Genomic DNA, 26,130 nt, shown 5'->3' on the forward strand with positions numbered 1-26,130 from the left:
ATGAGGCTTTACAAAACCACAGGGACACAATCCTTGCCCTAAAGAGATTGTAGCTGAAATTAGACACAACATATAACCACAATGATGGCTTCAATAGGCAAAGTAGGATTACACCAAACAAAAGTGATTTATATTGTGTATAATTGTATACATTATATGCTTGTAATAATGCTATTATTTGGAAAAGACCTGTTTATCACCCCTCAACATGGTGCTTATTAACCAAGCTCTGGAATAAAGTCATCATTAGTCTTCATTGCTTTAAACCGGAAAACCTTAGATGCTACTAATTAATTATTCCTTTCATAAGGGCAGCTATAATGGAGAGCTGGATTTGAGTCTTTGGTGACATATTTGACTTTGTAGGCCCCCATGGACCTTTGCGCCACTTCTGGCCTTTTTCTCTAGGCTACTGATGTCAACTTTACCTTCAGTGTTTTACTACACGATGAAAGTAGGGCCTCTTGGAGGCTCCAGCAGGACTTCCATGCTTTCTTTACCCTTCATTGTGGGTAAGCAGTAGAAAAAAATCATAGAATCAGAGGATAGTTTGGGTTGGAAATATCTTGAATATTGTGTAATCCAAGGGCAGGGTTGGCACCCACTGGATTAGGCTGCCCATCCAGCGTGGCCTTGAATGCCTCCAGGAATGGGGCAGCCATAGCTTCTCTGGGCAACCTGTTCCAGTGCTTCGGCATCCTCAAGTTAAATAATTTCTTCCTAATATCTAACTCAAACCTAGCCTCTTTTAGTTTAAAATTGTTACTTCTTGTCCTGTCACTATGCATAAAGAGTCCTTCTCCATCTTTCCTGTGGGCCTCTTTCTCTTCTCCAGGCTGAACAAACCCAACTCCCTCAGCCTTTCTTCATAGGAGAGGTGCTCCAGCCCTCTGATTATTCTTGAGGCCTCCTGTGGACTCGCTTTGACAGCTCCATGTCCTTCTTGTGCTGGGAATCTGAGAGTTGAATGCAGGACTCCAGATGGGGCTTCACAAGGGGGACAATCACCTCCCTTGGCCACCTTCTGTTGAGGCAGCCCAGGATACAGTTGGCCTTCTGGGCTGCAGATGTGCACTGCTAGCTCATGGCCAGCTTTTTGTCCACCAGGACCCCAAAGTCTTTCTCCTCTGAGCTTCTCTCAATCCATTCTCCTCCCAGCCTATATCTGTGTGTAGGATTGCCTCGCGTTAGGTGCAAGACCTTGCACTTGGGCTTTTTGAACTTCAGTAAGAATTCACTGAATTTTAAATAAAGGAGTGCCTTTTTCCACCCTTGGAGAGCTCTTTTTCTAGTATTTAGTTTAAACTATCCACATCATGCTTTTTTTTCTGAGAATAAGCCCTCATTGTGCACTACATCATTGTTTGAGCATTCCTCAAGCAGAACAGGTGACCATCCCCATTAAGTACTGAATATACTTAGATCAAATCCTCAGGTTCTATTTGGACATTTGAGTAACTAGTAACTTTGGACATTTAGGTGAGGTTTGGTCAGTTTCCAGATTTGATCCAGTTCTCAGAGCAGAGGAGCAGCTGACACATCAGAGGTCAGAGCAGCGTGGACTGGCAGGGGGCATCGTGCTGGAAACCTACTCCTCGTGCTCAGCTCCTTCTGCAGGAAAGGCTCTTTTTTTCCCCCAGTAAATTGCTGAGATACAAAAAAAAGTTAGTGTATCCCACAGGCTTTTTCTATGGCTTATTTGTCAATATTTACACAGCTCTATGAAAATGCTTTAGAAGTGCCAATTATGAATTATAATTATCTTGCAAAGATGATTGAGAGTCCACATTGGCATGTTGAGTCAGGCCATGGGAGTAAACCTTTCAAATAATGTTTCTTATTTAAATGCCTTACCTATTCCTTATCTCTTGCTTGCTTTTTTTTAAAGGATGATGAGAAGCATTAGTTTACCCTCAGGAAAGATCAGGTCTGACTGTTTTTAATAATGAGTTATGTACTTAGTCACAGTAGGTAAATTTACAAACCGAGCAGGACGCACTCAGAGATCGATTCTGTCTGTTCAGCAGATGGTTTTACACCATAGGCATCAGGACGAGCCTGCTGAGACTTTAAAACAAACACTTGTAAGTAACATTGCCATAAGCCTGTTAATATAGTAGCATTTCCTATTTTAAACTCTGCAGAGCTACTACTTTATTTATATCCTATCTATTTACTAAAGTATAATAGATTTACTCTGAAAAGATAGTAAATCTCAGCAGACTTATGCTGAAGGCTGACATTTAAGTGTCAGTTGACTTTCACAAGATACTAACTAATGCTTAGCACTAACCACAGGGTACCTGGATATATTTTCATAGTGGCACACCAGTAATAAAGGCAAAAGGAGATCAGCCTAAACAAAGAAATACATGGCGTGACTTTAAATTTTTGTAATTCTGTTGCAGCAAGAATATTTTTGTATTTTACTCTAAGGTCTCAGTATTTTCGTGTACCTACATTATTATTTTTTTCTGGTCTCACTAACTGGACAATAAGAGGCTTTATTATTTACTTTACTTAGATGTAACTTAATAGGGCAAATAATTTCTTCTATTGCAGTTTTCACATTGTAGCATGTAGAAACGTGTATGTTAATAGTGCATTAACTAAAAAGAAACCTAGAGTTGCAGGTAATTCCACAGAGGGGACCACATTCTGCTTTCAGTATGACAGCAATAGAGAACAGAATGGGGCCAGAAGTTCCCTACATACCTATCTCTTTACAGTAAGATAAAATTTTAATGGGGGAAATGTACAGGGAAGTGAATATTTTGTTTTAAAAGGCTCGTAAAGGGAGAAGAACATGTTTTTGAATCAAAGTCTTTAGACAGTTTGTTAATTTTATGCTTATGCATGCCTTCTGTAGCTGCATGGGGATGTTGATCACGATGTTGGTATGAGCACACACACTGATGCTCTGCAGAAGGGTGTTAAATATTCATACGATGGCCGGATTTGTCTGCTTCTTCTCTTTTCTACCCATATTCCTAAGCACCATCAGATAATTAAGCATTATAGGCTCTGTGGTACTGAGTCTTTCAGAAAATCTGGTCATCCACTTTCTGTGATGCCAACTGGAAAGGAGTGTGATGTTCTGGCATTGTTCTGCTTGCAGAAAATAGGTTTTTTGATACTGGACCAAAATGTTTCATCCCTAAATAAATCCTTAAGGCTTTCTAATAAGGGTTTGGTGGTAACAGCATTCAGCCCTTGAATAGGAAATGATTTTAGAGAAGGATCTGTGTAGCACTTATGCATGCCATTACTAATATGGGATTCAACTGCACATTAAGAGTCTTGGTTGCAGGCATCCTCCAGCCCCATTGCGGTCATTGGAGATGAAGGCCTCCATCAACTGGTCTCAAATTGCTTTTTGGGAAGCGTGAGCCTGTAGGTCCAGTACCCTGTCTGCCAGCCAGCTCCGGGTGCTGTGGATGTCCTGAGAAAGTCACAGTCACACCTAATACTCTGTGCATGCCACAGGTCAGTGCAGGCAGCAGAGTCTGTGGGGCATTTGAGGTCACCCCAGGGTGAATCTCTGGAGGAAGGTTTCATCTGCCTAAGACCAAAGACAGGGTGCTGGGAGCCCTTTTCGGTGTCATTAGTTGTGTCCGCCAGCCTCCAGTTGCTGTGCCAGCAGGGCACAGATCTCCTGCCATTCCTGCATTCAGTTGTGCATCCCTACTGTGTCCCTGTGGCTCCATTGCTGGGTAGCACCAGTGCACTGAGATAAATCGGCGTCCTGAAGTGGGTCACAAGGCTCTTTCCCAGACAGCAGTGGACACTCCATGGTAACTGGCTTGCTTCCTCCTCCCATTGGGCAGACCTTTGAATTTTCAGGTATCGTTTTGCCTTTTCCTCCTTGCCTTCGCTTCACTGGCTTTTGCCAGCAGTGCTGTCTTTGCCTGTTAGCATTTGTGTACCAGCTGCTGTGCTTTTTCTTTCTTTTTTTTTTTTTTTTTTTTTTTGGCAGTTTCCATGCAGATTTTTCTGCGTGGCCTCTTGCTTTTTTCATGCTTGCTTTTTTTCCAAATCATTTTTGGTGCTCATCAGCATTTTATCTGTTTGAATGCACTGGGGAAGGATAGGAGCCATGATTTATTTGGGTCAGTGCGTGCCTTTGTGAAACAATTCCAAAACGGGGGATTTTGCTAAGAATAATGACTCGCTCACTGGTCTGGGTTCTCATTCTTGCCCACACAAAGTCTATTACCTCCCTTCTGCTATTTTTGGGCTTGTGAAACTGGGATAAAGCGTGTGATGAGTCTTTCTCTTGTTTTTGCTTTCTTTCAACCAAACTTAGGCTTGCGTTTCTCTTGTTGAAACAAAAAGGCATGGAGTTCATCAGCTGCTCCAAACTCAGGTCTCTGGTCTTTCTGAAACTCAGAAATAATTGTCTGAAAGGATAACATGACTGCTTTTCTGAAGGTAGCACATCAAGTAGATGCTGCATCTAAGGAAATTCAGAGCAGGATGACCTCTGCTCTGCAGGCAGTTACCCAGCTGGCATAGTCAAGAAAGTCTTTCAACAGAAGCAAAAATCAACTTGCTGCTGCTGCCATCAAATTAACCTGTAAGCATTTCAGTTTTCAGAAACTAACAGTCACCCTCTTGATTTGTGAATGCTTTCTTTAGAAAACTGTCCCATTAAACTGTTTTCCACCTGCAGAATCTGATTACTTTACAAGAAAACTGTCTCCCTGAGCAGTGGAAGAGAATGAGAAGAAGTTTGTTCATCGTTAGTGTTGGGTTCTCTCTTAAAATGAGCCATTTTCAGGAGGGCGTTACATTAGGCCTGAGCCTGGCAAATGATTCAGAGCATAAAGATAAAGCAGGTGAAACACTGCTTGGTGAAGGAAATTCAGACATGACCAGAGTATTGTGAAAGTGATGTAATGGTGAACTGTAAAACATAACTAGCTGCTGAAACTGGGGAGTTTTTTCTAGCAATGTATGGTCTGGAGCTGATTTCTCATTATCACATGTATGTTTGTGTCTTGTGAGTTACTTGATGCTATTTGTCACATTTTAGGCAAGCTGGCCTATTATTTCATCTCAGTCATCTCTTTCTGAGAGTGTCTTCATGTATTTCTTGTTGTCTGCCCTTTTTGTTTCTGATATGCCCTGCCTTTTTCCACCACTCAAGTATCCGAATGTGAACGAGCCACAAGCAAAGTGATCAGTGATTGGTATCAGTACTGGTAATTCTCTAAGGTCTTCATGCCAGTATGTTCGATACATTAATAGAGAAAAATATTTGGGGTGTGAAAACAAACATGGTGAGAAATACTCAGCTAGCTTTGGGGTAACTGTGCCCTGCTGGATGTAAGCACTGAGCCCTGTGGGCGGGTGGAGGGTGGGTGGGGGCTCATGGAGCACTGCTGAATATGGATGGAGCTGCGGCAGCAGAGCCAGGCCTGCAGGTGTGAAGAGAAGTGAGGCACTGTGAGGACAGGAGGGCTGGGCAGGTGAATTTACCTGAGGGAGGCAAAATGACAGAGGTGGGGCCTTCCTCATCATTTCAGAGAGGAATCAGTGGCTGTTACGTGGTCTGTGTCCGTGGGGTGGTCACATCTGCACAACCAACAGGCTCTGTAAGTAGGAGGTGTTTACAGCTGACTGGCTGTGCACAGCTTTCAAGCTTGCTGCTTGCTTTTCCCCTCGTATATCACTCGTATATCACCAGTGTAAAACTACTCTTCTTACCAGCTCTGTTTTCACTTGCTTTCCTCTCTCTGGAGAACGGTTATCCTGCATCTGATCTCATTTTTCATCAAATTCCCATCTTATTCTTTGCCTTCAAAGACTTAACAAGATGGATTTCTGTGGGGAAAACAGAGTAATGACTGGGTCAGCACAAAACCAAAAAATGAAGGAAGAAAAGGCAGACCGGTTATCGATTGTGGGAAGCGACGTGATGCTCCGCATGTCTCACCTAACAGCAATTGCTGTCTGTCAGAATGCTTTGGCAGTTCTTCTCTCAGAGCAGTAGTAAAACTTTCTGCAGCAGGGGTGTTGTATTTATCTCTGCAGTGGAGCACATATCGTGGGTCTCCCTGCTAAAGTTGTGCTAACGATAGCAGCAGGGCAAAGCAGGGAGGCAGGGGAGGTCTCACAGCATCAATACTTACACTGCAGAAAAATTGATGCTAACAGGCAGCAAAATGAGCAAACTAGAGCAAAGGGAAAAAAAAGAGAATTTTTTTATTTCATCAGTTGATTGTGGATGAGTAAGTTCAAGTTTACAGCTAAAGGCCCAATTCTGTCTTCCCATTTTTGCTTAGAAGCAAAGAGGTGTTTTTTTTTATTAGGCATTATGATTATTCTTGTCGAGGAAACGCTCCGTTTATTCCAAGCTCAGGTTACAAAGTGGTGGTACAGGATATTAAGACTAGGGATCTTCATTGCAGTGATACAAGAAGATACTTCATTCATGAAGCCCATTTCCCTTCACAGGTGTTTTCCTGCCAGCGCTCTTCAGCTTAGATATCTCCATCTAATATGCAGAAGTCAGGAGAAAGTGCCCAGGAATGTGTCAGGCAACTGGCTTTGCTGGATATATACATGCAATATTCATACACAGCTCTGTGGAGAGTTTCTTTTCTACAGTGCACGAAGCAAACATCTCAATTAAACCTCAAAGGAGAAGACCTGTTTTTCATTAGCTGTGAAGACGTTCAGAATTGCATTAGTTGCAGCTCATTAGATGTTATAATCATATTTGTTGTGGAGGAGGGAGTGAGGGGGTTTGGGTGTGCATGCAGGGAGCCCTGCTCATAGATCATTCCCACAGGACCACAGATTAGCTTTTACTGCCTCGGTCCATTGGGATCGAGCTGGAGCTTTATGTTTCCCTCTTCACAGCAGGAAAGCAGCAGGTAAAATGCCAGGAAGCCATTGTGGGGACAGGAAGGGGTTTGATTGGCAATGTCTTATTACCTCTTCCATGTGGAGGTGATGCTGTAGGATGTGCGGGAATTTGTCTTTTGCATTGCCCCGTCTCTTTCCCAGGTCACCACTTCCAGTTGGAGCAGCAGAGTGATATCATGGTGCTCTTCTTGGAGAGAAGTTGCAATTAAATGGAAGAGCAGCAAAAGGCCATGGAAGATCAGATCTATGAGTGCAGCTCGCAGCATGCAAATACTCAGTCACTGTGTCCATTTGGACATGTCGGCCAAGAAAGTAAACTCAAATGAATGTGTCTGAAGACAGGAATTCAAACTGGTATCTGTGGTACGTCACAAAACATCAGTCTCTCCTTCTCCTCCTTATAGATACGTCCTAATTCTAACTGTCAAAGAGCTTGTGGTCTGGTCTGTAACAGGACACTGAGTCTGATCAGGACTAAAGGTATCGTCTCTGCAAGCAGAAGTTAGTTTCTACCAACTGCACAGACTATACAGGCAACCAGTTTAGACTAGTTTCTAATGAATGAAGCTAAGTAAGGCAATAACTCCCTTCAAGGACCACCAAGTTGTGTTTCCAACTTGAAGGAGCTCCTCTCAGTTCTCTTCTCTCCCAAACGTCTCTTCAGTAGCTACTGAAGCCTTCTCTGTCTTGGACTTCTTTCATGAGAAATTGTTTATATGGACATTCTCTAACGTGCTGCATTGTCCTTATCTGTATAGAACATAAGTGCTTGAGGATCTGTAGTGATGCAGAAGACCTTGCATATGTGCATATGTGAAATTTTTTTAAGATGGCATTTTTAATGAAACACAAATGCAAAGTGGAAAAATGGCTTTACTGAATGGAGTGAATAACAAGAAATTTGAGCCTAAAGGAAATCTCAGCTTTATAAAATGCATGACAGTGTGAATGCTTTTTTTAATTAGCCAGATCACTGACTGTTGCTCCTCTTGTTGCAGGATATTGCAGGGCTCCATTCTCACTAAATCCTCCTTCTTTGAGATTATTTAATCTCAGATATAACAGATATGATGTAATTTGTCCTTTACCTCCAAGGACCCTCCCTTGTCTTCCTTCGTTTCAGCTTCTGTATTTATAAACTACATGCCAGTGTTGTCACTCAGTAATCTGGGTTTATTATTTTTAAAATTCTTTCAGAATTTGCTTTGCTTTTTCAGAACTGGAACAATTTTGATGTGCTGCATTTTAGAGGTACCTCAGTTAAGATGCATTAAAGGCTCTAATATAGACACACTGATAGATGGCATTTTAAAATTCTCAGCTAAGGTAATGTCAGCATATGTACTTCAGTGCTGCCATTGTGGAAGTTAAGTATCTAGTCAGTGGAAGTCACCTGGTGTTCTCCTGTGATGAGCACAAAGGTGAGACCTCTCAGCTGGGATCCTTTGGATAGTGTCTGTGTGAGCAGCAACCTATTTTTAGAGATCTAAACATACAGAAGTTCTTCTATAGTCTTCTCTTGCACCATTTCATCGCGGACAATCAGAACATTATGTTTTGCTGCTGCATATTTTGCAAGCTTCTGAATCCTTGAAAGTTCAGGGTCTTTTGGAAGTCAGAGGTAGCCTATGGAAAAGTACTGTCTATCCACTGTGTTCTGTGGGCCTGATTCAGTCATCAGTTTGAAAATGAGTGGGATTGCCTTGGATTGTGGAGGTTTTTTAGGTCAGATGGCAGAGGCAGTCTATGTGTGTATGGCTGCTTTCTGGGTTAGGGGGAATTTCTCTATTTCCATGATTATTACCTGAGTTTGACCAAACCACTTTATATAGAATGTTATTGCACTGCAAAAGCTAAAAGGGGACTTGGCATGGTAGAATTATAACCAGCAAGGAATAGTTATAAACAGGCTGTGTTTAGTATGAAATGGCATCTAGTTCCAGGAAAAGCACAGCTATCAGGAATATTAGTGTCAGAGCTGAAAAACACTTCACAAAGACAGCTTTCATTTCTGTATGCTGTAAAGTATGCAGTAATCGTGGTCTAATTACCTCACTGCAGCCAGAAAGCAATATGGCATATTGTGGGGGTGTGGGAAAGAGAATAATAGGCCACAATTAAGCTGTAATCTTTGGCATGGTCACTCATCAGATAAAGCTTTTCAGCTGTAGCATTTCAGACAGTCATTACTTGGCTGCCGAAGCCTGGGGAAAATATGTGGTGGAGTTCCTGCGAGCTGTTTCACAGAGGCTTCATTATCAGTTTATCCTCTGGCAGCTGCCCAGGCCCCACTGATGCTCTGTGCTGGAAAGCTCTGTCCTCAGCGCTGCCCCAGCCATGCCTGTGCTGGGGTTCTTGCATCAGCGACGTGGGGTGACGTGGTCTCTCACCCTGGCATCAATCTGTGAGCTCTGAGCTGCTGGGTTTTAAAATGGGTTTGCTTAGGTCATGATTTCTAGTGCAAGGTGCCTTCAGCAGAGATGTGTGAGTGCCTGGCTTGTACACAGGAGGACCTTGGGGATGTGGCAAGGTAAACGTGCTGGCTGTGGGACAGGTTGGGTGTGTAATTATGCACATTTATTAAGCCCTGAATGTGGGCTGTGCTTTGCTGGGACATAGTTGTGTTCACATGCAATTCTGCTTTGGAAATCCAGTTTTACAGTCTGCTGGAAAACCTTCCTGGGGCATCACTTATTTTCTAAAATCCCCCACTGTTTTAGTAGAAAAGATTCTGCATCCCTGAAGGAAACTCTTGAATTCACAGACTTCATTGTTCATATGACCTTCTTGGTCTTTCCCACTTTCCAAAACGTCTTTCTGAGTATGCCTACATGTGGGGTTATGTGCAATTAGGAACTCTGGAGCATGGGGAGGGTCAAGAAATGGGAGCTGCAGAGGAGAGGAGTGCTATGACAGAGTGAGTACAAGGAAAGCCAGCAGAGGGAATCAAGGAGGCAAAGCATGATGTTGTTTGGGATGCTCTGTAGTACAGCAGAAGTGCAAGTGGCAGAAGTGTGATCTTATGTTGGTCTATGCTTGGATGCTGTGGAATTGGAAGGAAGGTATACAGAAAGATTATGTACCCAAAGATGGCTCTAAGTTTGCAAATTGCTTAAATTCTATTAGGAGTAGAGAATAAACCATAGAAGCAGAAGTCAGTTCAACATGGAAAATGTGGACCTTGCGGTGACAAGATCTGACATGGCAAGGTTGAGTTGCATGGAGCAGGAGTACAAGTTGAGTATGCATCAGCATTTACAAAGGCAAAGGCCTTCTCTATTTTTTCTGAAGCATAGAATCCTTTGAGTTGGAAGGGACTCTTAGAGGTCATCTAGTCCAACTCCTCTGCAATGAAAAGGGACACCTACAGCTCGGTAAGGTTGCTCAGAGCCCCGTTCAGCCTGGCCTTGGATGTCTCCAAGGATGGGACATCCACCACCTCTCTGGGCAATCTGTTCCAGTGCCTAAATACCTTTATAGCACAGGTAGATGGTTTTAGAGAGACTTGGCTTCTTTACAGAGAGTCTTAAGATTTAAAAGGAGTTAAAAGTGACCAGTAGTTTGGGACTGCTCAGATTTGTGTTAGATCTGTTTTTTCAGTATAGAACACGCACAGATCCTTTGATTTCTGTAGAAGTAGATACGGGCAGGGGGGATTAGATCAGGACTTCATCAATCTGCTGTTTTGCAGAGCAGAAATGTGAGCTGTTTGAAGGTTTATGGTGCACACACCCTCAGCAAGGCTTGTCTGACAGCCTACAGCAACAAACTCCATGTCAGTAATTCCTTCCAGCATTGGGCTTTCAGGACCAGCCAGTAATTATGTGCACAGCTGGTCTGCTGTAGCAGTTCTTGACTGCCTGTAATAAGACGTGTCTTTTTGTCTTCAACTGTTCCCATTACATGGGTGCTGCTGAGCCAACTAGGCTCAAAATGCAGCTGTACTAGAACAACATTAATCAGTCAAGGGAAAGAATTTGTCCTGATTTTGTGCACACCAGCTCCAAAGTGAAATGCAGTAGACAAACATGGGTAAAGGTGATCTTGGTCTTTGTGTTTGCGTAGTTCAGTGCTGGCTCTACATATAATCAGCTAGAAGCTGGAACACACCAAGACACAGGCAAAAAAATTAACACCATCCAGTCTTACAGGTTTCCTACAGCGTGTTTGGAGAAGGCTCACAGCCTTCATCCTGGTGTCACAGCACTGTAAAGAGAGTTTCTGCCAGCAGGACCTCAGTGCAGACAGCGGTCCTGTTACATATTGTCTCCTGCAGCATTTAATGATGTGCCAATTACTCTTAGGTACCCAGCACCAACTTAAAACAAGAACAATGATTTTGTGAGTTTATTGCTGTATTACCATTGCTTTTGTTACATATAATGGAGGGGATTGCCTCTGGCAGCATACAGAAGTGAGAACTTGAGGAGAGGAATGGGAGCTGGAAGCTGATGAACGGGCTGCGTGGAAAGCTGGGCACATCCTGTGGTGAGGGAGTACCAAAAGGAGAGAAGGAGTTCTAGCATGAGGAATTGAGGTCAAGAGGACCCACTTTCACCAGATTCTTGGTCTGAAATAAAAGCAATCTGCTTTTAATGCATGAGGGCAGCCAGAGCCATACTTTTGGCTGCAGTCAAATGGCTCTTTCCCAAGCACAGCTCATGAGCTGTATCTCAGACCAGAGGCCACTCCTGGTGGACAATTGGGATGCAAACGCCATTTTATGGAGATGTTTAACCTGGACTGTGCCATGCCAATTGGCTCCAATACAAGACAGTTATCCCAGTTGTGTTAAAATTACTGCTGTGGTCCTAACCTTGAGCACATCTCCCACTGGAGGTATTGGAAATGGAAGTAGTGGGCTGGTAGGAGACCTTATGGTCTGAGAAGGAACAGCTCTTGTTCTGAAAGTTTACAAGAGAGAGCTGTGTTCCCAGTGTTCATCTTGTTCTTTTGCATTTGGGTTCTCAGATCTGAAGTTGTTTGGTTGTTGGAACAATTTCTTCCTTTGCCTGGTCTGTATCTACAATTCATTATTAAAACCAAAAGAGTGGAACCTCCTGGGTCACTGGGTCCTGTGTGCACTGAACCTTTCCAGGCCATTCATTCCCAGTCTTGTAAGAAATTCAGGCATTGGTCTGAGGGCATTTTGCAGCATGCCTATCCAAAATCCTCACTCCCTGCACCCCCCAAAATTGCAGCTTCCTCACACTCTTTTGTATGTCTCATTTAAAAACTCTTCACCCTGGGTGCATCTTCTATTCTCAGTTTATCAACAAATAAATGCTTTTGCATTATACCCTTCTGTCCCCACCAAATCACATTGAAATGCCTGAGCTGTGCCTTATCCTTGCAGCTCCTGTAAGGAAAAATAACACCTTATTCAGGGACAGGTCTTCTAGTGAAATGCCTGTCTTTCTGAACCCACATAAAGAACTGTGCAGTTAAGTGCAATTTTGAGGAAGTGGGTATGGGTGTTATTTGTCATCCAGGTTCCACTAATTGCAAATATTGATATCTAAAAGGCAACAGAAAGTTCCAACAAGAAGGAGAAATTCTGTTCAGTGTAGTGTAAGAATTAGTTTTCTGAACTGGCAGTGGTTTTGAAAGGTGAATGTATCCCACCAGTGCTGCCATTTTGCTGTGGATGAAACAAGTCTCCTCATCCAGGTATCCCAGGTCTGACTTTATTACTCGCTTTTAGAGTTTTGTGTCACTGGTAACTTGTGGAGATTTATGAACCAAGGTCCCCTTGCCTTCCTCTGGAAAGAGTGCAACTAAAGAATTCATCTTCAAAGGTCTTCACATACTGAAAAAAACAAATAAGCACAGCTGCTCCTTACTCTGTTCCAGTGATTATTCCACGAGGTTAAGCCATTCCAGTCTGGCAGTCTCTCAGAGGTGGCAGCAGGACATCTTGTCGAGCCAGGTGATTACACACTGTGTAGGCTCCATCCCTGGCAGCAGGGTTTTGCGTTCACCTCTGCAGCACCAACACGAGAGCACTGCCGTGAGGACAGAACACACACATACCTTTCCCCTAACAGAAAGCTTCACCAGAGGGCAGCACGGGATAGCTTTTTATTGTATAAGCAGTAGTTAACCATTTCAGGTGTCTGAGGTCTTTGATGTTAGCTGTTTGTTGTTCTGTGGCCATGGTTGCACGTACATTTCTCTTTAAAGCTAGCCTTTGAGGCTGCTCAAAATCAGTTACATTAGCCATGCATCAACCTTGCTGCTCTGCATTTAAAGCACAACTGTTGCACAGCTTGTAGGTGCTCTTGCACTGATGCCAGGCTCCTGCAGGAGCCAGAAGTCACTGGGGTGCGCCTTGCCTGCCGCGCTTCTGTTGCTTAGGGCTTCCTTCTTTGTCAAGCTCTTCCAGCTTACTGAGCTGTTCTGCTTGCACAAGTGGCTGCTGTCTCCAGCAGTTACCTTTCCTGGTTCAAATGCCACAGCACTTGACTATTTCTGACTACTTTCTCTCAATTTACAGTTGAAGCTTTGGTATCTGCATTCTTGGGCTTTCACTGCAGAACAAAGTACAGTTTCTGTCCTTGGTCATTTACTTTCTCCATTTGGTTTCTGCCTGGTGGAGTTTCTCATTTCTGGCTTGTGTCTTACATTTCTTAGCCAGCCTCAAACTTGTGCAGGATTTGCTGTTCCACCTGGATGCATAGAAGTCTATGAAGCCCGATGAAATTCATTCCAGGGTACTCAGAAGAACTGGCTGACTTCACTGGGAAACCTCTCTCAATTGTTTTTCAATGGTCTTGGGAATCTGGAGGGACTCAGACAACTGGAAGCTGGAACACGCTGTCCCAGTTTTCAAGAAGGGCGAGAAAGAAGACACCAGTAATTACAGCCTGTCAGTCTCACTTTGATGCCTGGCAAAACTGTGGAGAAAATTATTCTGGGAGTTACTGAAACACATCTGAAAGACAGTGCAGTCATTGGTCACAGCCAGTGGGGGTTCATGAGGAGAAAGTCCTGTTTGATGAACTTAATCTCCTTTTATGACAAAGTCACCCATCTGGTTGACCAAGAGAAGCCAGTTGATGTAATCTTGTTGGGTTTCAGAAAATTCTGAATTCTGATTCTTACAGCTTCCTTCTGAACAAAATGCCCAGCATACAGCTAGACAAAAACATAAAGCAGTGGGTGAACAGCTGGCTGATGGGTTGGGCTCAAAGCGTTACAGTAAATGGGATTACATCAGGTTGTCGACCAGTCTCTGACTAAATCTGATTCCTCATCTCTGAAGCTCTTATACCTTTGTAGCCAGTGATGTGACAGTGACGCATTGTGTGTGTAACCTTGGTTTTGCTTTAGAAGAGAGATAAGGCAGGGCTGTATCAGAACTACATCTGCAATATGCGTCATTTCTAGAGTGGTATTCCTTGCTTTCAAAGGTTCATTTTTTCATTCTCTAACAAAATAACTGCAGAAAGAGATTGCTCAGCATGGCAGCAAAATCCACCATAGGAGCTGGTCCAAAGCAGTCCATCTTCACTGAGGTCTGCTGCAGTGGCTGATGGGTTCTCCGAGTTCTCCGAGTAAAATGTGTTCTGCACTTTCACAATATGTGAAATGCCTGCTGCTCCCTGTCCTTTTTATTTTCAACATGGCCATAAACCAACAATGTGTTACATTAAGAATATGTACAAATGTTTATAACACAGTGAATAATAAAAATTACGTATCATAATGCTGTTAACCCAGGGGCTTCTATGCTGTAGCAAAAGTTCTGTTCATCCAAGTTCTTAAAAACCAGTGTCTGTTTTTCTTTTTACTTGTTATCTTAGATTTGCACTTAGGTGGGGAAAAAGCAAAAAAAGAATTCAGTGTTATTACTTTTCAGACCAGTGGTTAAGAAAACAAGTATTTCATGTAGAAATAGGTTAGCAGATTAGAGCTGATCTGCTGTGAGAAAGATTTCTGTGGTATTCTTTTTAAAGCCTTATGTAACTTACTTTTCATTGTACTTTAAACACTGAAACCTTTGCAGACAGGAACAGGAGGTAAAGTCCTGCTGCAACTCTATCATGTTAACTTTGCAGTAGTTTTTTGAAAGCTCACTTTTCCATGAAATTAACAAATACCATTGCAAAATAGACTGCTCTGTGCCTTGAAGTGGATTTGTAAGCTTTCTTCCTCAAGAACAAGAACAGAGACAGTACAGAGATATTGTGCTACATTTTATTCATGCTGAGATTGTAGATATGTAAAAGGCTGCATTAATATTTACAAGGTTTGTCCTATGTCACCATCAGAACTGTAGCTGAAGATAATCTTTGTCTGGCTGTCTTGCACTCTGAACTTTTTTTTTTCTAAGATCTCCATCTGAAAATCTCTCCTGCCAGATTTGGAGTTGTCAGATTCATTATCCTCAAAATCTGTGTTAACTTTCAGAATCGTTTCTCTTTCTGCAGAGACAGAAGCTGTGTTCGGCACAGATGCCGGCCTTCTCCAAGAGGTGGCCTCTTCATCCCCAGTGACACCAGCTCCTGCTGCTACCATGGGACCAGACAGCAGCTTCCTCAGCAGCGGACGGGTCCACGTCATCCTGTGGGGAAGCTTGGCAGCTGTAACAACACTCTTATTCCTCACCTTCCTCATCTTCCTCTGCTCTAGCTGCAACAGGTATGACTCAGGAGCTTAGGAAGTGTATAACCAAGATGTTATAATTGCAATATAATCAAAAGAGTAAGGCAAAGCTGTATAACCAAGATGTTATAATTGCAATATAATCAAAAGAGTGAGGCAAAGCAAACAAGGATCACAAAAGAGAATAAGTAGAAGAGCTTACCCTTGGGTTGAGCTCACTAGAAGATATCAAAGAGGAGGATCTCCAGAAGAGATCCTTCCCCTCTGGTAGCCAGCTCTTAAATAGGTCCAGGAGGGGTGGAGCCAGGCTCCACCCCTTCCGGTAGCACAGGTGAATTGCCTTCACCTGTGCTCCTCTGGCTGACTCATGGCTCACCTCAGGTGATCAATCAGAGGTTCAGGCCGTGACTCAGCAGTTCCCATACAGGAAGCAATAACATTTCTCAAGTAATTGCATGGACTGAAATAGCTGCACTGGTAACTAATTAGTGAGAAACAGTGAGAACAGAAGTGCAGAAGTACCTAATTATCACATTGTAGTAAGTTAATGCAAAGTAGTCACTTGCATTTTTGGAGAGCTAAGTTAATTCACACTACCCTGCCTTTTCCATGATGTGCCCACAGGTATGTCTGTGGGTTGGCTTCCCGTAGTGTTTTACCCTCAGGGTGATTTATCTGGGAGCTCATGCTTGACAGTATATTTGTTTTCAGAGCAAATCTGAATTTGAGCAGTTCTTACTGTTTTCTGCTGCAGAGGAGCAATCTAAAAATGTATTTTCATTGTGAAGGAGTAATGCTGTAGTGCTTGCTAGGTGCTTTCTCATACCCTGGGGAGACTGACTGTAATGATGTGCTGGGAAGGGGAGCAGTGGTAGTACTAGCCCTTCTCTAAGTACCATCTATCCTGTGCCTCGCTTACAGATTCCCTTGACATATCTTGGCTTTCTGCATTCTTCTGGATATCAGCTCACACAACGCACAGAAAGATCTATCTAAAAATATTTTTTAAGTTAATGCTTAAGTCAAAACCTTGATAGGCTGAGAGATAATGGCCTCACATTTTACCACAGGAGGTTCAGGTGGGATGTTAGGAAAAATTTCTTCTCAGAGGAAGTGGTAAAACAGGGGAACCAGGGAGGTGATGGAGTCATCATCCCTGGAGGCATCCAAAAGATGCGTGAATGTGGCACTGAGATACATGGTTAGCTGGCATGGGAGGGATGGGTTAACTGTTAGACTTGATGACCATAGAGGTTTTTTCCAACCTTTATGATTCTGTGATACTTCCATCTATCCTACACTGTTTCTTTACACCAACAGTAGTATTAAACGTTTCTTTATACCTAGCTGGAGAAGTGCAAGATATCTCCTGGTGAAATAGAAGCAGAAAGGTTTTGCTTTTTATGCTGAAATAGTGCAAATGCGTCAAGACGTTTTATAAACCAGGAGGCAGAGCTGATGTGGGAAGGTGAAAGGGAAACAGGCTGCATTTCTCAGTGTGACCTGGGAGGATAAGCCAGACAGCAGAAGTTGTTTTCTGCTCAGATCCAGCAGTCCTCTGGGTTTTGCAGGACAGGAGCAGTATGTTGGCACTAGTCCCTGCTGAGGAAAAGTCAGCAGCCACCATCAGTCCCTCTGTCCTGCTGGGCAATGCCCTCTTCTCAGAGATGTCTCCTCTCTCCAACACACAAGCATACAGCTCCCTCTTCCTGACTCATCATTTGGACTTTTGGACTTGCCAGGTTTTTTGAGAAAACAGGCGGTTTCGCAGAGAGATCTGGAAGTAAAAGTTTCCACAACCCGTTACCAGCTGAAAAAATGAGGTGAACTGAACAGAAAAAGTGTAAGTGAAGAGGAAAGGAAGGTCATTTCTATGTATTTCTGCTTTGCTTTGGCCGTTCCTGGAGACTGGTGGGTTCAGTGCTGAGTCCAGCCTCTCTGAAGGGTTGGATCCTGGACCTGGAAGGGTCTGTCCTATCTTAGAAGGCGCCTGCCTGGAGGCTGAATGTAGCTTCAGGAAGCTGTACAACCGTAGAAAAAGCTGCTTTACAGGAGAAGTTCTCTAATGCTCACACTGCAAAATCAGTTGTGGTCATCACCGACAGCTGCTTGACACCCTAAAAAGTCAGAGTTGGAAGGTGTGATTTCACTCCAAACCTTGAATCATTGCTAGAAAGATGTTTTTAGAACCAAGTCGAGTGACTGAGTGTGTCCTTGCAGTTACCCAGATTCATTGTCAGAAACTGTCTGGAGAAGCTCTTTAATAAATGATTGTGTTGCAGGTCTACAGGCAGTATCTTTTATTGCAGGTCATTGTGTAGGGCAGGTTGTTTATGCATAAATGCAATTATGTAAAATTTCTTCCTAGCTTACTTTTTAAAAATGGTGGAGGACATGGAAAACTAAACAAAATCTTCTCATTCGAAAATGTCGGAGTCAGAAAACTTCCAAAGAACTTTAAAAACACTTTAACAATAGTCTGTATGATTTGGGCATGGCTGCAGACTTCCTTGCTCTGTTTTCTCATTGCACAATCAGGTAGAATTTTAACTGTTGCTAATGTGGGAAGTATGGTACATTGTAGACTTAAAAGTATCATGGATTTAATTTCATCAGTATTTTCTCCCCTTTTTACTTGCCTTTTCACCTAGGGGAGGGAGCATTATTATATCAAGCTTATCATTTATTTACAGTATTTCAAAATAAGAACCTATAAGAAAGAAAGGGACGGACTCTTTATCAGGGTCTGTTGTGATAGAACAAGGGGAAATGGTTTCAAATGAAAACAGGGAAAATTTAGATTGGACGTAGGGAAGAGGATTTTTAGAGTGAGGATGGTGAGGCACTGGAACAGGTGGCTGCCCCATCCCTGGATTCAAGGTCAGGCTGGCAGGGCTCTGAGCACTTCATCTGGCTGTAGGTGTCCCTGTTCATTGCAGGGAAGTTGAACCAGAAGACCTTTAAAGGACCTTTCGAACTCCAAGAATTCTACGGTTCTGTTTCCAAAGTTACAGAAACTGGAGACTCAATCCAGACCTTGAGTACTGCAGAGTTCCTGTAGAAGCAGAATTCATCTAAAAGTGAAGTTCAAGGCCTCTGCTACTATGCAATTTGTAGGCTGCTTGAACTGCTCGTGCTCTCGTGCTTATTAATTGTAGCTGACATCCTGAGGAGAAGTAGGATGAATTTTGTGGGTTTCTTTTACTTCTTTAGAAGACAGGCATGTTTTACTCATGCAGTTTAGGGAACCTCACAGGTCATCTGTTATCAAAAGACATGTATCATGTATCTCTGAATGTTTCAGATATAATTCAATTGATGATAATAATATTGTGATTACCATCAGCAACTCTTCAGTGTGATCTTACATTAAACAAGAAAAAAGTTTGTGTGTTCACTGTATCTCCTCAGAATATGTTTGCCACCACCCTGTCTTGCTGATGACCTAATGTTGAAGCCATACCTGTCCCTGTAATCATCTTTAGTTATTTAATTTGTAACAATGTTGTGAATCAGCAGCAGCTGTGTTCAGCTCCCTGCAGCTGTGTAAAAGCTATTAATGATTGACTTTTGAAGATCAGTGTAATCTGTAGTAACGTGTTGTATTTCTTCGCTAAGGGAAAAGAAGTCCAAACATCAGAATGGAGATCATGAAAATCTGATGAATGTGGTAAGTGTTTGTTTCTGGCAGCGTATGTCTTCCTTGGGGTTGGTTTGCATCAGGCTCCTTGCAAAATACTGCAGGTTGGAAAACAGATCAGGAGTTTGGAGGCTGTTGAGTAAGGGAAATTTAGAAGTTTTGGAACAATAAAAGGAGGACAACTTCAGTCAATCTCAATTTTTTGTTGTTATTCCAGATCTGCTTTTCTTTTGCTCAGGTTGCAGTGCAAGTGTGGTTTACCCATTTGTCAGCCACTGTCTTCTAACTGTTTAAGTGGTGGTGATTTCTGTTCATGCAGAGTTTGGAGGGGAGATCACCTTGGGCGTACTTGCATCGGTTTGTTTTAACATCTGTAAACATATAAATAACTCTTGGAGAACAGTGTGCATGATTCGACCTTCCTGGCAATCAAACATGCAAGTCAGCACTCCTGAGATGAGAACGAAATTCATTATGTATCTGTTCTTGGAAACGAGTGTTCCTGCACATCAATGCAACCTACCTGCTTTGTGTTGCAGCCTTCTGAGAAGGAGGTGTTCAGCCACTCCATCACCAGCTCCGCCACGGAGCCACCACCCAGCAGTGAGCAGAACGGCGCGCTCAGCAACGGCGACGGTGAGCAGCACTGCTGTGTTGGGCGGGATGGCCGCAAAGTGCGCTGCCACACTGTGAGCTCCAGCCTCAGCCGCGCTCCAGAACTTTTGCAATTTGTAATCATGTCTTAGGTTTCCAGCCACCTGCTTTCCTTGGGTGTAGTCCTGTTGTTTGCCTGAATACCCGTTGTTTCCCCTTGGCTCCCTGGGGGATCTGGCACGAACGTGGCTGCCGCGAAGCTACAGCTGCAGATAGACCTGGTCACCAGACACAGCCTGCTGGGTTCCCATCTCAGCCAGCTGTGGAGCTGGGATGTGACCAGAGGTGTGGCTGGACCTTGGTGCTTTAGAAGTGCTCCTAATGTCTGTGGAAATATTTCAGGTCCTCCTACAGGTTTGGGTCATAGACCCGTGCTGTAGCAGGCTGCCACTTGTGTTTTGTATTTTAGGAAACAAGTACAGTTTCTTTTTTGTCTTACTCTTTGTTTTGCTGAACACTCAAAAAAATTCACACTCATTGGAAGTCACATATCACTGGAAAATACTTTGCTCAGCTGTGCCTAAAAATAAATGTGCTCTTGGTTCATCACTGGTGAGAGCCAATGGCTTGCTGTGGCACCTGGGCTGTGTCCCTTACTTGCAGCTCACTGTGAAGCTGGAGAGTAAGCTATTAAATCTTTAACCCCACGAGACAAATAACCAAAGGAGTTTCTAAACATTGCCATTGCATTTCACTGCAGTTCCCATACACTGGCTTGTTGCTTTGTTTACATCTCTCAGTGAATCTTTGTGCAGAGCAGAGCCCTGTGCAGGGAAGCATTCCTGCCTACCAGCAATCACCACACATTCAGCTGTGGGAATCTACCGCTAAGAGTTGTGCTGTCAGCTGTCAGGCACATTCTAGACTGTTAGGTAACATTCAGCTTATGATGTGTATAGCAACCCTTTCACATAACAGGAACCGATTTACTTTATTTTATTATTTATGCTTTATGTATCATTTCTGTTAATATTTCTTTCTTTTGCTGTTTGTGCCTTTTGAGAAGGAGAAGGAGCACCATCAAACACGTTATTTCTTTTGCCCAACCTGCCAGCACTGTGTTGGTGATGCTTATCTACCCTTATCTACCAACCCTTCTACAGAGCACAGGTATCCCCAAGGGCCAGATGGGAAAAATAGCTGCACTTTCTCCAGGCTGGTTTCTGCTGTTCCTCAGGAAGCTTGCAGGGAGCATGGGGAGTGAACTGGACACCTTGCATGTGTCTTACTCCTCCCCAGGTCTGCACAGGAGGCAGGTGAATGAAGAAGGATGTTTTCCTTTTCGTCTCACATTTCCCATTCATGTAGCAATTACTCACACCTTAAGTTTTTTCCCGGGTTCTGTTGTCAGATTATGGCTCCCAGGGGAGTTGGCTGTGTGAGTCTGCATGCCCAGAGCACAAAATAAAGAAGCATACTCATCAACCACCAAATCAATGGCACTGATTGCTTCAGTAACATTTGGTGTCATAATGTCAAACACTCTAAAGGAAATAGAAGACTGGGTTGATTTTTCCAAGAGGATGACATAGGAACTGTACTGTAAAGCTATTCAGAAGTGATCTTTGAAAGAAACAGTGTAAAGTAGCATTCCCTGTACTATCTGGAATGTGCTCGTATGTGCGTGTGTATGTATACATCTGTGAACACAGGCAAATGTCTTATGTGAGCACTGTAAGATGAGAAGTCCCTAAATTTCAGTCCTCAGTGCCCTATTTGTGACAGAGACATGTGGCCCATTCTGTGACTTAAACACATTCTACCAACACTACTCTGTGAAGTCTGATCTTCTCTTGTGCATATGGCTGGCTCATTAGTAGGTTGTCAGCCTACATTCTGTGCTGCAAGACTAGAAGAAGTTTGGCACAGCCTTCCAATAACTTGCTCTCAATGTTGTGAGCCATGAGGCTGACTTCAGCAAGGTTGAGTGAGGTGTGGGTCAGATGAGAATTTGGCCAGCATGTCAACAAGGTGAGGCTGGGTAGGGAGAGGGCAGCAAAAAAGTATTTGTTGACTGCAAAATAAGGAAGTGGAAAGAGGAAAATCTCTTCAAGATATTTTAAATGCAATTGGTTTGAGGCCTCCTGCCAGTGTTCCCCTTTGGAGATGACTCAGCAGTCTAAGCATTCAATAGAACCAAGTACGAGCCAGCTGAACATACCTGTGCCAGCCCACCCCTTCTTACTGTGAATGCTGCTATGTAAAGTGATGAAAGGGTGCACAGAGCATTTAAGGTGTTGTCAGAATAATGTTTTAACAGTGGAGTGCAGAAATCTCCATAAACTAAAACTTGTGGTGAACTAAAAACACGATGACTTTTTCAGGCATTACTATCATTTATCCTTTTTAATGAGAGATAAAACTGAAGTAATGTAGAGAGTACCAAACCACATTTGCCTTTCTTAGTCATGCAGTTGTTTTAAATACTTCTTTAATCATTTTCTGCAGTGCTCTCAGAGGACAGTACAACTGCCTGTATCCAGCCTTACGAAGAAGTACAAACATCTATTTCTGATCTGCTAGAACAGGATAGTCTTGGGAAATCCTTAAAATGTCACCAGAGCCGGGAACTACCCAGTATTCCCCCTAACAATACCATGGAGACCATCATCTCAGCTAGAAATGCCGAAAATGATCAAGGTCTTGGAATGGAAGGGCCTTATGAAGTCTTGAAAGACAGCTCCTCTCAAGAGAACATAGTTGAAGACTGTTTGTATGAAACCGTGAAGGAAATCAAAGATGTTGGAGCAGCAGCCAACATGGAAAGAAGCTGCAACAGAAAGTCAGCGGCTTCAGTGATGGTTACTGAAGGTCAGGATCAGATTCCTGAGTGCAGAATTGAATCAGCAGAATATGCATCTGTTGACCGAAATAAAAAAAGTCGCCAGAGTGCTAATTCAGAAAGCCCTCTGGACAGCACACCAGATGTAGAGGATGAGCTTCCTCCTCCAGTGCCCATGAAACTTCTTGATGAAAATGAGAATGTGCAAGAGAACGAAGTGGATGAAGGAGAAGGGACAGAAGGAGCAAGTAAACCAGAGAAGGTAAGTACTACTTGACCATGTCCAACTGCTAGACAATAGCTAGAGAGCTTACAGGGCTGAGGAATTTTTTTTTAAATAGCAAAAAATGCCAAGAAATAAAAAAACACTTAACATGAGGCAAGACTAAAATAGGAAAATGGGGAAATGCACAGCACAGCTTCTGTATTAAAGGCATGTGTTTATTTTATAGGAACCTATAAGCAGGACTCTTGCAGTATGCTTTTCATAAAGCTTTTCCCAAATATTATCTAGAAATTACGTAGAAAGCCTCTGCTTCATTATTTAATGGTATTATATTTGTGGGTACTATTACAGTAGGTATCTGGTGCCTTTGTTAACGGCTGTATGTTGTTCAGACTCTCAGCCTTGTTTTGTGTTGATTTTTTGTTGTTTTTTTTCTAGTAGAAGCTAAATCTGCAAAAAGGGGATTGAGGGATTGAGACATTTTTGGTAGATGCTGTAGCTTTAGATGTGCCTCTTGTGTCGGGCCACATCAGCCTCGCTGTGTGACTGCTGTGCCACTCAGTGCCACTCATCTGCTCTCCCTCTGTATAAAATGATAGGGACAGCAAAAGAGACGAAGAGAGTGCAGTAGTAGACTTGTAAAATGTAAAATCTGCTTTCGGTCTTGTAGCTGCTATTCAGCAATTCCTATGTACAAAGGATCACAGGAGAGAAGTGCTAAATTAAATATCCCATTAAGCCAACCATAAAGGCTGCAGAAACTCTCTAAACCCATAGATTTTGTACTTGTCAAGTTCTGTTTGTCACACATAATAACTCTTACCTCAGCCAAACATTATGTTCTCTTAGAGCTCATTCTTGCTCCCAGCCTTAATGGCAGACCCCTTGAAAAACAGCGATGATGTTTTCAGTGATCGTACCCATTTTCCTTTTTCACCAGAATCACTGCTAAGAATCCTTTCAAATAATCACAGAGTTGTCACAAATTGTTGAGTTTGCATTTCTCAGGACTGGTTTAGAAAATTTGTAACTGTTAAAAAAAAAAAAAAAAGTTATTTTAGCAGGTTAATATAGTTCTGGATTCAGATATTGATGAACCTTTCCAAAAATCCTTGAGATTTGATGTGATATTTAAACGTAAACATTTACCTGAAAAATGATAGGAGAGCTGAGGTGTTATCACTTGCTTCTCGTTGTCCTTGTGGTTGACATACTTCAGTAATGCAGGCAGAGGGCAGAAAAATACGTGTTTAATACATGTTAGAATGCCCCCTCCCTGGAAGCATTCAAGGTGAGGCTCAATGAGGCTTTGAGCAGCCTGGTGCAGAGGGAGGTGTCCCTGCCTATAGCAGGGGGTTGGAACTACGTGGTCTTAAAGGTCCTTTCCAACCCAAACCATTCTTTGATTCTGTGTTTAACCGTACAGTGTATAGAACCCCAGAGAGCCAGTGTGAATACAGAGAAGACTTAAGATCTGAACATTGTTCATTCAGGCTCTTCAGCGCACATTCTTACAAATAACAAGCTCGTTAAGTAGTAAATTAATACAGTGTGTTGCTCATAATCCACCAACACTCCCCTCTGCCCAATTCAGGTCGTATGCAATTTCTAATTAATTTTTTAGAGAAACAGCTCTCAGAACCAGTGACATTTTCCTTTCTAGGTGTGAAAAGTTTCCAGAAAATCATTGTATTTCCCCATCAGTGATACAAAGGAGGCATGTTTGCTGCTCGGGAGCTCCCAGCACACTGTGTATACAATGTCAGTGTCTGCAATGACTGGGAATTGATTAAAATGGTTCAGGTTTTGAAGGATTAATCAAGAGATGGCACATACAGTTCCCTAAGTGCCAGAAAAAAGGTGTTTGTCTAATTAAAATTTATTCAGAGCTAATGTCATCCTGAGTTAAGCCTTGGCAGCATCAGCTCATTGGTGAGCCCTCTGCTAGGTGCATGCATTATGCATTGAGGCGTGTGCCTGTCCTGTCCTTGAGAGCTACAGCTGCAGCAGAGTTGGAAATGGTAATTGATTGAATATATAAATGTCATTATTGTTGGCATTGTATGTGGAGGTGGGTGCAGGAGTGTTTTGCTGTCGTGGTGATAATTTTTCCCTCTCTTCTGCTTCTTCAAGCGATGCACTGCGATGCCTGTGTTTTCTGATGTGGCAACCAGGAACAAGATGTTCATGGAAATAAGCTTTATGTTTGTAATTACTTTAGTTAGGTGGACTTCACAGCTGTGTCTTCTTTATGACTGGACTACAGCATAGGCATCCAACCTTTTGGTTTGCCTGGTCTGCATCGAGTGAAGAGGAATTGCACTGGGCCACGTAATACAAACATTGCTCCAAAAGTAATGCCTCCTGTTTATTTCCATGGAAACTACAACAGCTACAAAGAGCACAATAACAGTGTTTGATAGAGCAGATTCTTATCTACAAAACTATTTTTTCCACATAGTCACCACCATTAGCTATCCATTTTCACCAGTGATGAACAAGAGCCTGCATGCTGTGCTTGTGAAAATCAGCAGAGGTGACCCACTGTCACCACTACTGAAACCACTCACTTCCTCACTGTGCTCACATCCGCAGTTTGGTCTGTACAAACATTCAGCAAGCATCAGTGAATGTCAGTGAGTGCGATTTTTTCCACGTGGAGGTATTCATTGCCACACTTCTGTTTAATTCATGCTTCCATGCAGATGCCATTGTGTCAGACTGCCCCTCTGCTGCCATCAGTTGCGTGGCAACAGCATGTAATGGAATATTGGTGGGAAGGTTCATCATCTACTGCCACACCACCAGCATCCGCCTCTGACATTGTGGGCCATTATTTTTGCATAGGAGGCTTTATTTTTGCACCATCCTGGGGCATGCCTGGCCTAGATGATCTTAGTGGTTTTTTCCAACCTTAATGATTTCATGATTTGATGATTCTTGCTTCTTGCTTTGGAAGAGAACTCAGTGTGCCAAACCAGAGACCACTCCAGCATAATGTTCATGATCTGCATGAAGAGGAGCCCCATGCAAATGGCAGTCCATGGTGCTTTTTCCTTTTCCAGGAGGTGTGCTCCTGATAGTGCTAAATGATCCAGCCCTGCCGGGGCCCAAAGGAGCTCCGTGCTTGCTCAGGGCTCTCCTGTGTGGGACTGGCAGGCAGTGGTTGGTTGCAGGATGACAGATCAGTGCCAGGGCTGGGTGAGGAACAAATGACAATTCATTCTGTGAGTTGGTTGTTGGCTGTGGTACAGACAATACCATTGGAAGGTTTTGGAGAAGAAAGGCAAATGTAGTAGCACAGTGCCTCTCACAGGACTTTGCAAACTAGAAAAACTTGGGTGTGGT

At 43.0% G+C, this 26,130-nt stretch overlaps 1 protein-coding gene across 12 annotated transcripts in view; it reads left to right on the forward strand.

The window, feature by feature from the left end:
- The window catches only part of PAG1 (phosphoprotein membrane anchor with glycosphingolipid microdomains 1), a 107,904-nt gene that overhangs the window by 69,289 nt on the left and 12,485 nt on the right, over positions 1-26,130 (forward strand). For 11 of the 12 annotated variants that reach the window (XM_048938599.1, XM_048938606.1, XM_048938605.1 and 8 more), the window contains 4 exons: positions 15,306-15,516; positions 19,099-19,150; positions 19,660-19,756; positions 22,223-22,818. In XM_048938599.1, the coding sequence (XP_048794556.1) occupies positions 15,306-15,516; positions 19,099-19,150; positions 19,660-19,756; positions 22,223-22,818 (956 nt within the window). Of the gene's footprint in view, positions 1-7,014; positions 7,237-15,305; positions 15,517-19,098; positions 19,151-19,659; positions 19,757-22,222; positions 22,819-26,130 lie in introns of all 12 variants that reach the window. The other variant, XM_048938604.1, reaches the window with a different exon arrangement.

This window comes from Lagopus muta, chromosome 3, assembly GCF_023343835.1.
Source record: "Lagopus muta isolate bLagMut1 chromosome 3, bLagMut1 primary, whole genome shotgun sequence".
Lineage (NCBI taxonomy): Eukaryota > Metazoa > Chordata > Aves > Galliformes > Phasianidae > Lagopus > Lagopus muta.